Source organism: Talpa europaea (genome assembly GCF_964194135.1).
Source record: "Talpa europaea genome assembly, chromosome: 6".
In the NCBI taxonomy this organism is placed as follows: Eukaryota; Metazoa; Chordata; class Mammalia; order Eulipotyphla; family Talpidae; genus Talpa; species Talpa europaea.
This window is the reverse complement of record NC_140072.1, coordinates 60,485,546-60,498,498: the sequence shown is the minus strand read 5'-3', so window position 1 is coordinate 60,498,498 and position 12,953 is coordinate 60,485,546. Positions and strand designations below refer to the sequence as shown.

At 39.6% G+C, this 12,953-nt stretch overlaps 1 protein-coding gene across 3 annotated transcripts in view; it reads left to right on the top strand.

The window, feature by feature from the left end:
- The window catches only part of MEIS1 (Meis homeobox 1), a gene marked incomplete at its 3' end in the record, with an annotated part of 133,545 nt that overhangs the window by 63,645 nt on the left and 56,947 nt on the right, over positions 1 to 12,953 (top strand). For all 3 annotated transcript variants that reach the window (XM_084235563.1, XM_084235564.1, XM_084235565.1), the window contains one exon: positions 11,528 to 11,673. In XM_084235563.1, the coding sequence (XP_084091689.1) occupies positions 11,528 to 11,673 (146 nt within the window). The remainder of the gene's footprint in view (positions 1 to 11,527; positions 11,674 to 12,953) is intronic.

The window sequence follows — 12,953 nt, the reverse complement described above, 5'->3', positions numbered from 1 at the left end:
TTGGACTCCTCTTTTCCCCACTCCCTTCCCCTTCTGGTAGCCTCAATTCTAGAATCCTACTTTTAAAAATAGTAATGAAAATATTTCTAGACTACAAATATACTCTGCCGTATCTGATTATAACGTGCTTAAAAAATAACTGAAAGTCAATAGATAGATGAGTAATGGCACTATGCTATATATTTTTCATTTATACAGCCTCTTTAACTACACAGCTGTTTTCCCCTACACTGCAGGTCCTCAGTATGCTATGCTTTTAGATTCTTAATTTTTGGGTTTTTTTTAATCTTATATTTTTACAAAGAGTTCAGCTATAAGCTATGAGTCCGGAAACCAGATGAATAAACTTTTGAAAACTGCATCTAAAATAAACATAATTCTCTTTGGGGCTTTTGATCATTTGTAGAGAGTATGAGCTTTACCACATTTAATCTGTGATTCTAATCCAGTGCGTCTAAAATTTGGCTGTACATTTTAATCATCTTGGAGGCTTAAAAAAATCACTAATGCCCACATCTCACCCCCAAAATACTATTTTAATTGGTCTCTGGTATGTGTAAGCGTTAGGATTTGTAAAAGCTACCTTGTGATTCTGTGCCTGGGCAAAGTTGAGAACCAATGCTTCTAATCTGCATGCCAGAAACGTCTTTTCAAATTCTACTTTTCAAGTGTGTTCTATATAATTGAGTTTGTTAAAGAAGTAATCCCTGATAAATAATTGTTACCTTCTCTTTGTAACTCTACATAAAGACATGCAAAACACTATAGAAATTTAAAGTTATACGGAAAGCTTTTGAAGATATCACAAAAATAAATGGTCTGTGTAGGTATGTTTGTGTGTCAGTGTTTCTATTTCTGTGTCTCTGTCTGTAGAGCATTTATTTATTTATTGTTTAAAAGATTTATTTATTTATGCATACAAGAACTGGGGTATAGGCCAGAGGTGTGGGGGGTGTGTGTATGAGGATTCACCAGAGACAGAGTGGGAAACAGAGCAGGCAAATCGACTAAAATACCCTGCTGAGGGGAGCAGTGGGAGAGTCAGGAGAGATCTGCTCAGCCATGTGGGTAACTCCCAGGCTGGGGATGGAACTCATGCTGCAGTGGCTGTAAATAGCTTCATAGGTTGCGTCTTAACCCCTTGCACCACCAGGGAGACCCTAGGACATTTATTTTTGTTTGAGAGCATTTATTAATATATAATTTATATATTTTCGGAAGAATATTTCAAGCAATGAACTTATCATACATTACTGTATGCCTGTCATACATTTAAAGTGACCTTAAAAAATAGGCAAAGTGCTGATTCCTAAAATTTTCTCTCAGATGGTGGCTTAAAATAAAAGTTTATGACTTTGCACTGTTTTGCATTGGAGTGTATTTTTCTTTTTTGTTCTTAGGAAAAGGTTGGGGGGATTTCCATTTTCTTTTACTGTTGGTATAAATACATAGATTTCAGTAATATCTTGCAGGGCACTCACATCCTGAAGTTTCTAAGACTTCATTAAGAAGTTATGCTGTTTTTGCAGGGATTTTCCATGGTGTTTAGTTGTAAGAAAAAATGCTGAATAGATGAAAAATGAGTAAAATCTGTGTTTTTTTTCTTTCCTATTCATCATTGCTGTTTGTCCTCTGTGTGTAGGCAACTAATTTGCTGTTGTTCCCCTGAGGGGAATTCAAGTCAAAAAGTCAGATTGAGTTCCTAGAAAAAAGTATTCCTATCTCCAAAGAACAAAGTGCAATGATTCAAGAAAAGAAAATTTAGAAAATTTATCCCATTTCTTGGTATATGCTTTGTATCTGTCCTCGGTACTTATAAGAACACGGACATAAATAAATCTTAAGTCAGCTATACAGATGGATACTGACCAGTTCCAACTGACAATTCTTGAGTTCCATGAATTTAGAAAGTCCAGTTTGTAAATCCCATCAACTGCACATTAAAATATGGACAAAAAATTTTTGGACTCTAAAAATCCAGTAAATATTATCATTCTGGGTCTCATTTAGTTGGTTTCTTTCCATATTTTTTTAATCCAGTTTTGTTTTTATGCATTATTTGTGTTGACAGTGAAGAATCATGACGTGATAGAAGCTTAATTGAATGTGTTATTTATTGTAAAGAAGTGATTCCAAATTTATTTCAACAGGCTGGCAATCCCTGAGTTATAAACACTCAATTTATGAATGACCTACATATACACACCACCATCTCTTACTTTTATTCTTACTGATTTATACCCACAGGACCCATTTACTGTCACCACAAATTCTGTGAAAAAACTTGGAGTGTTCAGAAACAGGTGGCTTCCCAAATGTGGGAGGGCATAGTGGTGGGGTGAGGTGGGGTGGCCATGGTGGGATATGAAAGTCAATTTGGAAACCTCCACTAGGTTTTTCTGGAAGACTGACATCTGTTGATTAAAAAAAGAAAGAAAGAAAGAAAGAAAGAAAAAGAAAAACTTTCCAAATACAAGCTGTATTAAAAAAAAACAAACCTTTATTTATTACTCCACCTGAAATTCTGCCATTTAAAGAGTCACTTGCATTAACAAATCTTTCTTTAAAGATGCCAACATTCTGGAAGGGTGGGGGTGTGAGTTATTCATTCCTAGTCTGAATTTGTTCTTTCTGAGTGTTCTCTACCTAAACTCTGGCTCAGATCGTCTAGACTGAAAGACCGGGCATTTTGGTTGTTGGGAAATGAAGGGTGTGAACTAAGGGCAGGAAAAAAATAGATCTAGTTGAGGTCACCATGGTGAGAGGCCAAGTGCATCTGTAAGACATTGGAACACTCAGAAACTCCAAGAAAGAGAAATTCAGAAATGAAGCTCCTAAAGGCAATTACCCTTATGACAGTATTTTCCTAGGTTGATTCTATGCACAGAAATATGAGAAGAAACTTATCTTCCTTCTTATTCTTATACTTCCTGATTTCCTGCAGCCAGGGCACAGATGTCAGCTAGAACTCCATTCACTTAATGAATTACTTTGGCTTTAATGAGCTAGCCTTGGGACTTAACACCATTCATAACTGGCTTTTATGTAAAAACGTATTCTAATGTCCAAGAGACATACTTACAAATTATCATCAGAATGTAATCTGTGCCTACATGGGGGTCTATCTAAATGGACTCATTGTTCTTCCATTGACCCTCATCCTTCAATCTTGGTTTGGAATGAGGGGATTTGTTAGTTGAACTAGAAAGAGACACTGGGGAATGTAGTTTATTAAAAAGGTAAAATCGATGTACTATTAGGTCGTGTGACAGCGAGGACACGAACAGCGCCACAGAAATGCCCTTATAGGTCACGACTCTCAGAACTCTCCGGATAAACACCCAAATCCTGATCACAACCCACAAGGTCTGGTGTGGCCTTTGACCTCTCCAGCCTCATCTTGTCCTGCTTCCCCAGGTTCCAGTTATGTGCTTGTGTCACGCTTCCTGCAGACACACCCGGGTCTGTCCATGCTGTTCCCGTGGCCACAGTCCTTTCTCTGCTCTCTGACTTTTAGTCTATCCAATTTACCTCGTTGACTTCAATTCACTCTTCAGATTTCTGCTTGAGATCACTCCTGCCGAGTCAATTTTCTTTGTTTCACACACTGATAGATTTATTTTTATTTCTTTCTGATTGAGTACAATTGTCCATTTATTTGCTATGATTAACATCTGCGCCCTCTAACTGGAAAGCTCCATAGAAACAAGAACTCTTCTGATTTTGTTCACCATTTGTGTCCCCATGATTGTTATGATGTTTGGAACAATGAAGGAATTTAATAAATTTTTGTTTAGTGAATGATTAACAATGACGCTATGCAAAAGATGATTACCTACACAGGGCTCATTTTTGAGTACCACATTTTTACTCTTTAAAATAGGGGCCAGGCCTCCCTCATGGTGCATGGGTTAAAGTCTCAGTGCTTTCAAGCTATCACCAGCCGCTGCAGCATGAGTTCGATCCCCTGCCCAGGAGTTAACCCAAATGGCGCAGCAGACCTCTCCTGTCTCATGTGCTGCTCCCCTTAGCAGTGTTATTTCAGTAGATCTGTCTGTTCTGCTCCCCACTCTGTCTCTGGTGAATCCTCTTACCTCTCTGCACTTCTGGCCTACACCCCAGTTCTTGTATGTGTAAATAAATCTTTAAAAATAATAATAATAAAAATTGGAGGCAGTACGTTCCTAGAGAGAGGTCCTTGCTTCTGGTCTGTTTCTCCATTTTTTTCCCTTTAGCTTTCTGTGATGTCAGGAGTCCACTAAAGGGCAGAAAAAAGCTGTGAGCTCATTCCATAGTGGTTAACGATTAACACATATTTGTCACTGTTTAACAAACCTAAATTCAACTAGAAAGGAAAGGTTCATAGCAAATCTCTGTGAAGCCAACCTAAGGAACCATATCTAGACATTTCTTTTTGTAGGTGCCAATGATATGTTTAGTTATAATTTCTTTTTCTTAATCTCCCTCCCCCACCTTCTTCTTACCTTCATCTTTTTAATCAGTGCCATAGGGTATCTGTTAACCCCTTTGTAGAAATTCGCACTGTCTTGGCACAGCCAACCTCTCATTCCTCATCTGGGTTTCCAAAGGATTCCCCTCAAAATTTTCAGGAAAGCCATGGGTGGTAAAATAAAATATATGAGAATGTGCTTTCCTTTGTTATTCTTTGATCAACTGAGAATCACTTTGAACTAAGAACAAGGAAACATTAAGCACCTAAGGATGGGAGGAGATACAAAAGGGAAGCTGAGTTAAGAGAACCTTAATTAAAGTTAAACTTAAAGTCAATCATTGGATTTAGACTATGGCATATTTGTATATTGGCTGCAGATTTGGAGATATATTAAGTGAACTTTGTTTCTCTTGAAAATGTCTATTGAGATTTAAGGGATTGTATTATGTTTTCATTTGTCTGAAAAAATCCTTTCTAGTGTCCCTTAGGACCCTATGACATGTCTGCTCTGTACTAAAGTATCAGATACCGAGGCTCTCAGGTAAACCTGTTGCTGAAAAACTGTTGCGGCAGGTGTGGAGGAATGCCATGGTAGAGACTGACACAATAACAGGGCAAAACCAAAGAAAGCCAGGGTTCCAGAATTAAATATTTAGCCCTATATGCATAAAGTATGAATCTGGAGTCTTAGCTCATGGTCAGATTGTCTCCTTAAAGACAGCTGAATTTATTTGCTGTGGTAAAACTGAAAGATAAGTATAGAGTTGTACCATAATTAATTCATTGGGAGAAATACAGAAGAAGACAGATAGCTTTCACTTCATTTTTTAAACTCAGGAAATATGCACACACAGCAAGAAATTTTAGTTTTAAATTATAATTGCAGAAAGTAGGGGTGTATTTCTGAAGGCTTATGGCAAATGGCAAACATTATAAAGAGCTCAGATGCTTTCGCTGTTAGTCTAGCTTTTGTCCAAGATGAACTTAGATTCCAAGGAAATTTCTAAGCGTTGGAGAATATGTTCTTTTATGTTTTCTTATAATTTATTGTGTTTTGTTGGTGATTATTTTTCAGGAGTAAATTTAGGTATGCATCACAAAGCATTGTAACAATTGGAAATTAAAACACTCATTCATTTCATAAGCAATTGATAAGTCTGTACCCTTTACATCCAAGTCTGTACCCGTTATGCCAATGTCACACACTGAAGTTAGAGAGTCTTAGAGGTGAACACCACCCTGTTGTCACTTTCACATATTCTGTAATCAGATTGTGGGGATGTGTATAGAAATCATCAATCCTAACAGAGTGTGATGTGTTTGGATGGAGGAATGTAAGAAAAATCAGTCAGAATTGGGGAGTGGTGTCACTAATCTGCTAGAATCCACCAAATATTTCTTATAGGAGATGGCAGTTAAACTGGGTCTCAAAGGTCACCAAGGAGTTTTCCACACTTGTTGGGAGGGGCGGGGGAAGGGAAAGATGCAACAGGGAGAGGGGCCTGCACAGGGAGACAGGAGGAGGCTGGAGAGCAGTGTGTGTGTGTGTGTGTGTGTGTGTGTGTGTGTGTGTGTGCTGAGAACATCACGTAGGCTCAGGTTCGGGGGTGGGGTGTGAGTGCCAGTGCACATCAGGACTCTGCAGAATACCAGCTGGAAACACACCAGGGAGAGTGATGACGACAGGCCTTCCGTGCCAGGCTAGAAAGTGTGACCTTTCTCCTGCAGGCAAAGGGTAGCCACAGAAGTATTTTAAGTGCCAGGCTAATATGATCAGATACATGTTTTAGAAAAATCATTCTGGCAGCTATTACACATTCTAAATGAAGACAAAACACCTCCTTAAAACCTCTGAAGTATTCTAGCTGGTTCCTGAGAAAGGGTTGTCTATAATTTTTACCATTTATCCTCTTAACACAACACAGAAACATTATCCCATCTGAGTTCTGGCTAAGTAGACATAGTCATGATCTAGAGAAGTAGGTTTTGAATAGTTTTAGGGTTTTTTTCACAAACAACCTGGATATCGGCTATATCCAGATAGCCCCCTTCGAGGATACTCAGCCCCCATACTGGTGGGATGTTAGCACCAGAAGCCAAGAGAGGCAGGAATGTTCTACATGCTATTTAGGGGAGGGGGGTATGCCACATTCTCTCTCACATGTATGTGTTACATGAGGAAACAGACAAGAGAGATGATTGTAAATGGCTTGGATTTTTAAATCTAGGCATGTCTGGGGGACAAATCCTCTAAGCCAAAACACTTAAAGAGGAAAAAGTAAAAGATTAAGGAGAGGACCTGACTTGAGACTTGGGAGTCCAACCCAAAATTGTAAATGGAATGATCTTGAAGCTAGGGTGGCTTCCAGCTTGACTTCTAGCAAAATGAAAGGGTCTATAGCTTTACGCTTTCATTTGCCCTAGCAGTTGAAAGTTCATATCCCTAATTAGGAGTTTGGCCTCCATGACAGAAAGAGCCTCTGACAGACAACCCATTTCATTGATACCTGCTGGCCCACTGACACCAGAAGTTCCGATCAGTTGTGATGTAAATCTTAGTCCCTTTTGGTGGGTTTTGTTTTTGCTCCACTCAGACTAGGTTCTTGGGAATGGCAGCCCTCGGGGAGAGAGGGAGTTAGTAGGGAGAGAAAAAGAACCAGGAGCAGGGCTTTGACCTGTCGGAGAGGAGCCCCTGCTGACACGGTCAGTCTGACCCATTGAATGGCCTGAATACGATAAATGCCGCTTTATCCTGCCTTGAAAGGCAGGAGATAGCACAGTCTAAATGCCTGGGCATGCTTAAATAGGCGACTCGGGATGTTTGAGTTGAGCGTGTTTGAAATCTGAGCTCTCTGACAGCCTGGGAGCTGCCACAGGTCACCTGCCTTGCTCCGCAGGGACAGGCCCAGGTCTCACAAGAAATTGTCCGTAGACGAATTGTAGTACAAATTCCTTTCTTTGTTGGTTGGCCTCTTTCACCAGACCATGGCCTATAAAATTTTGTAAAAACAATTCTTAAATATTATTTGAAAGGGCAAATGGCCCACGCTGAAAGGTTTGACAGTTTGACATATAGTGCATGGTTTTGATAGCTCGGAAACTGAAAAGTGTGGCCAAGATTCTCCCCCTGCTTGTTAGAAGCCTGGTGTTTTTTAAATAGTGCCTTGTTGTGCGCAGAGTTTCTCTGCTCCTAGCAATCTGACAGGCCACTAGTCTGCTTCAGTGATCTTAAATCCTTTCAGACTAATTTGTGAGAGAGCAGGAAAAGCGCTAGCCACCTTGGAATCCAACATCCAAAAAGCACAGCACCAGGTATTGCCAATTAAGTAGCCATTGGGATAATCACATCAAAGCAGATCGCTCTACAGTCTTCTGATAACACCAGAGCCAGTGCCTAGAGAGAGGAGCCTAGAGTTTCACGTCAGTGAAGGGAAAAGAAAGGATCTGAGTGGCCGATCTCATCAGAGCCGGGAAGTTGCAAGGAAGCGGATTTCTGCATTAGAACGTTGCATATGTGCAGTGGACAAGCTCAGCCCCCTCGGCTGCCTCTGCATAGCCAAAGGCCATTTTCAGGAGCCTCTGGCCCTTCAGACTCTGGCCCGCTAGTTAATTGCCACATGGACTTCATGACACATGGGCAGATAATATGACATTTTCGGTTTCTGTCACTAGCAAACGCCACAACGTTGCTTGCACTAGTTGCTAAGAAGCTGTCAGAAACCATTAGCAATTGGCTAAAGTTGCCCTATGGCATTTCCTCATAGCATCAGCAAAACGAGCATAAATCACCCACTGGAGCCTACTGCTATCCTAATGAGGCTGTAAGCTTGTTTATGGACTAGCATCATTTTTATGATTATTTCCACCTTTTCAGTTTGCCTTCACTTGGCGGCAGGAGAAGTCAGCTCCAGGAATGAAGTCACTGCTGACATTTTACAAATGTGGTTCAGAGCTGCTGCCCGCTGCCGTGTGGCCAGCCGGCGTTCTCCAAGTTTGTTTAGTGATCTTAAAAATAAAAAGAAGGAAATAAATCCTCCAGGGACCACAGAGAGGTGACTGTATCAAATTGCAGAGTGAATGGAAATGCTAAAGGTACAATTGACCATTTAGACTCTCCTCTGAGGTTGAGACGTTTCGAGATCAATTTTCAATTTTAGAAAGTGGAAGAGGTTAAACAATTTATTAAAATCTATGAAAGTGTTTGCTTTTAGAATAGTCTGTTTTATTATGCTCTTCTCCATCCCCATCTTCTCTATTTCGCTAACTTGTGTCAGGAAGGAGCAGGGTTTATTGTTTTAGGCTTTTCTGAACATGCACCAGTATTTACACTGGATTGAAAGCATTTGCTTCCAATGAAAATCTTGTCTTAGATTACAACCCAGCAGTGTAATTTCCCTCCCAGATGGGAGTAAAGTAGCTGTATTTGCCTAAAAACAGTAGGAAGAACAAACTGTGCATTAAGCCAAGGCTGTTTTTGGCTTGAGCTAATGATGTAATAGAAACCTTTTATTCGGGAGAGGTCACTGCCAGGGACTGAAGGGGGTGATCTGGCTCCCGCTTGAAAGGTTTCTCCATTGTATCTACATAAGTCTTCACTTAAAAAAATTCTGTTCCTAATGCTTCTGCTTTCATATAGCAGAAATAAACAGGAAAGGTTCTGGTGAGTGTTACACATGGAATGCAGAAAGCCTTCCTCTCCTAATGGAGTATATAATTCAGGTGCCCTCAAGGCACGCTTTCAGGAATTCTTTTGCCTGAGGTAATGGGAAGCTAAGGCTGCTTTAAGGCCTTGATTATCTATTGATGCACAAAGCTGGAAAAAAGTCATCTCCTCTGGATTATAGTACATATTTCCATAAATTATCAATGAATTCTCTTCTAGGCAGGCACTAGGCATTGCCTGCTAAATTAATCTGAAGGGGTTTGGAGGTGGATAGAAAGGCTATTTTTTTTTAAGGTGGAAAACAATCATGGAGAGGTGGTGAAAAACTGTCCTTAGGTTAGAAGCTTTTCATTTTTAATCAATGGACAAGTAATATGTTTCTTTTCCTGGGTTACCTTTTGCATATTGAAAGTGGATTAGCCCATTGAAATTTTAAATGGCTGTGGAGCTGTTTGCTTTTCTCATGTTTCTTTAATGAATTGTTATTTTATATGGTGAACTGCTCCCCTGAATAAGAAGCCTCTTTAAATACTGGACTTTCAGAGAATTTATTAGGCAAATCCGAGGGGACTTCTTATCAAACACTTAGTCATGCAAATAGTTTGTGGGGTGAACTGAGCACTGATTTAGGGATGTGGGGGTCCAGTTCTGCCTGGCTGAGGGGCCTTGGGCCTGTTACTCAACAGGAAGGGAGCATTTTCTTCATTGATTCAGAAAAGGCTTTGGAATTGTAGATCCTCATGCTCTTTTTCATTGAGAACCCAGACCCAACATGTGGGATTTAAAATACAGTCAAATGATAGATTTTAAATGAATAAAAATTCAATTCAGAAAAGTTCTCCAAAAGTTTTGTCAGTTTTGTGGTTTTTGCTGCCATAGCCAAAATGGTGACGTTAGATCCTCACTTGGCAAAGTTTTTAAATTTGAACTCAGTGTAAGTCGAGGCAATTTAGGAGACATTTTCTTATTTTAGAGGTGGAGGGGTGTCTCCGGAGGCAACTGTTAAGAATAATTGATTAATTGCAGTGGATGAGACTAAAATAACTGAAATCAAGATAAAGAATTCTTTCTATGTGTAACATATTTGGGTAACAAAAATAAGAAATACAGAATTTCAGAGAGCAAAGTAATTGAATCTGAGGCTATTTCCAGTGTACAGTCACTGGGAAACTTGTGTGACTCTTTGGACTGCATGAGCTGTTCTCCATGGCTCTCCAGGCATTACCCAGTGGCGGTGCTCTCAGGTCTGTTTGTCACCTCATTGCTAGGCTTTGCTGCTGTAGCTCATCTGAGCCCAGATCAGCCTGTTCCTTACTAAAGGCCAGTAGCTTCCACAGAGAGCTGGGACGCCAGGTGGAGAATCATCTTAGACAGAACCTAAGTTACTTTTAGTGCAGCAGGTTTAGTTCATTGTTTCCCCTGTTGACTTTTGTGCCCAAACACAAAGTATTTACTTTCCATTTGTACCACATGATTTGTTTTGGACAGTGTGACTATATAGGCTGAAATTTCTTTTTTTCCTTATTAACTATGGCATTGTAAAAGGAATACTACTTTTTTTTTTGTTTGTTTTATTGTGTACACAGAGCCAAAGAAATTTCTAGAAAACAGCAACTTAAATTTTATACAAAAACCAGTGGAAAAACAGGATTCGAAATACAGCCAAGTGTAAGGAGATGACTTTTCAGTGATAAAAATTTGGACTAGAAGAAATTTTTTAGACACTGCCTGAATTAGTGTAATATAATTCCATTTGACCATTAACTTTTATTTAGCATTACTTTATTTGATTTCAATAGTAATGGTTTTCTAATTTAAAACTATTCCAGTTTTTTCCCTCACAAAACTTGATACTCTTTATGACAGGAAAACTTACATACTCAAAGCATTTTGATGCCAAACTGCTTGCTTATATGATGGATTATCTACAGTTCCATGGCCAACTTTAACTGGTCTTAAGATAGATCACTCATGGAAATAGTTGATATATTCCATGTATCTTCTCACAAACTGACGTCAGTGACTTTACGTGGTTTTGTGGGATGTGAAGACCCAAGCCAGACAGCAACAATGCTAAAGGCTGCCGCCATATTTAATGCCCCAGTCAGTTACCCTTCACATGTCTCAGCTGTACACAGGGGAATGATTACCATGGCAACAAAGCTGCTAAGGGATTGGATATTTCCCTCCATTCCCTTTGACCTTTCACACTGTTCTTGGAAGAAGTTCCTTAGACTTGACTACTTTTGAGCTTAGGCCTTGTTCTTTCTCTTTGTCTTGAAAAAAAGAGTACCAAATAAACGATTAATCATTTTATTGCTCTTTTGGTTTTGTTTATATCCAAAGGCATTCTATTTGAATAAAGCATGTCAAGGTAGCATCAGTCAAAATTTGATTCACTATGTTTGCAGGTGATGGCTTGGACAACAGTGTAGCTTCCCCCAGCACAGGTGACGATGATGATCCAGATAAGGACAAAAAGCGTCACAAAAAGCGTGGCATCTTTCCCAAAGTAGCCACAAATATCATGAGGGCGTGGCTGTTCCAGCATCTAACAGTAAGTGGATTCTAAATGACATATGTACACTAAATATGGACAATGAACCCGTTTTGCTAGAGAAAAATGATCCCTCTGGACTTGGAATATTTCTTAAATCGCTGTGTTCCCACAGTTTTTGCAAAAGTGTTAGCACTTGTTTCCGAGATACTACCCCAAATGAGGAGTTTTATTTGAAGTTCGCTATTGCAATTTTGTTAACTTTCGAAGTTATAAGGTTTAGGAGTTCATGTACACTTGTGATCTGAAGTATGTATGTTAATGATGTCGCTTCTCTCAGTGTGACTCTTAAGTACTTAGACACAGCTCCCACTAAGAAGAAAATAAGACAAACCCCAGAGAGAAGGACTTAATTTCTTCTAATGCTTTACTGGACCTTTATAGCGAACAGTCTGCGAAATTTAAATCTTGTTGCAATGGCAAGATGCTCACATAATTTGCTTTTAAGTGGTTTGAATGCACTGGCTTCCATTACAAAATGTTCATCTGAGTCAGAGCTGCACAGTGAAAGTTGTCCCTGTATTTAGAACTGTAAAGGAAAACAGCAATATAGAGTCAGCTCTTCCTGTGTAGTCCCTTGTGACTTTTCAAGCAGAGTAACAGTTTATATTGTCTGTGTGAGTATTGCTGTTTTCACTGCAGGAATTCTCCTGGAGATGTGAGAAACTGGAGATTTGGGGCTTTATGCCACTGAGGGATTTGTTTTGTTTGGTTATTGTTCTGAATGAATTTCATGTTCAAAATATTTATAATCATAATATTTTGGTGGATATTTCTATAAGTGCATACTGATTTAATGACATCTATGGAAAAAGACGAAGTGAAAAATTATGGGTAAAATGACATTTTAAAAATCAGAAAAATTGTTGACCAAAGGGACTTTCAATATTAGGGATAAAGAGGTGAATTTAGACCAGTTGTAGTCTAAGCTAAGATGAATGAATATTAAAAAAACTTGGCTTTTTTTTTTAATAGCAGGAGCAAACCTTTTATTTTAACTATTTTAACTAACACAGTTTGTTCTTGTTAAAGTCACTTATTTTCCTTAAATATCAAAGTTAATTCTGTGTTGGGGCCTCCCCGGTGGCGCAGCGGTTGAGCGCTGGGTTGCGAAGCTGCCTGCGACCTCTGTGGCGCCGGTTCGATCCCCGGCTGCTCCCCGGCCACCTGAGGAGGGTCCCACATGGCGCGCAGACCTCTCCTGCCGCCCGCTGCTCCCCTCAGCAGTGTACTTCGGTCCTTCTGCCTGCTCTGCTCCCCGCTCTGGCTCTGGTGAATTC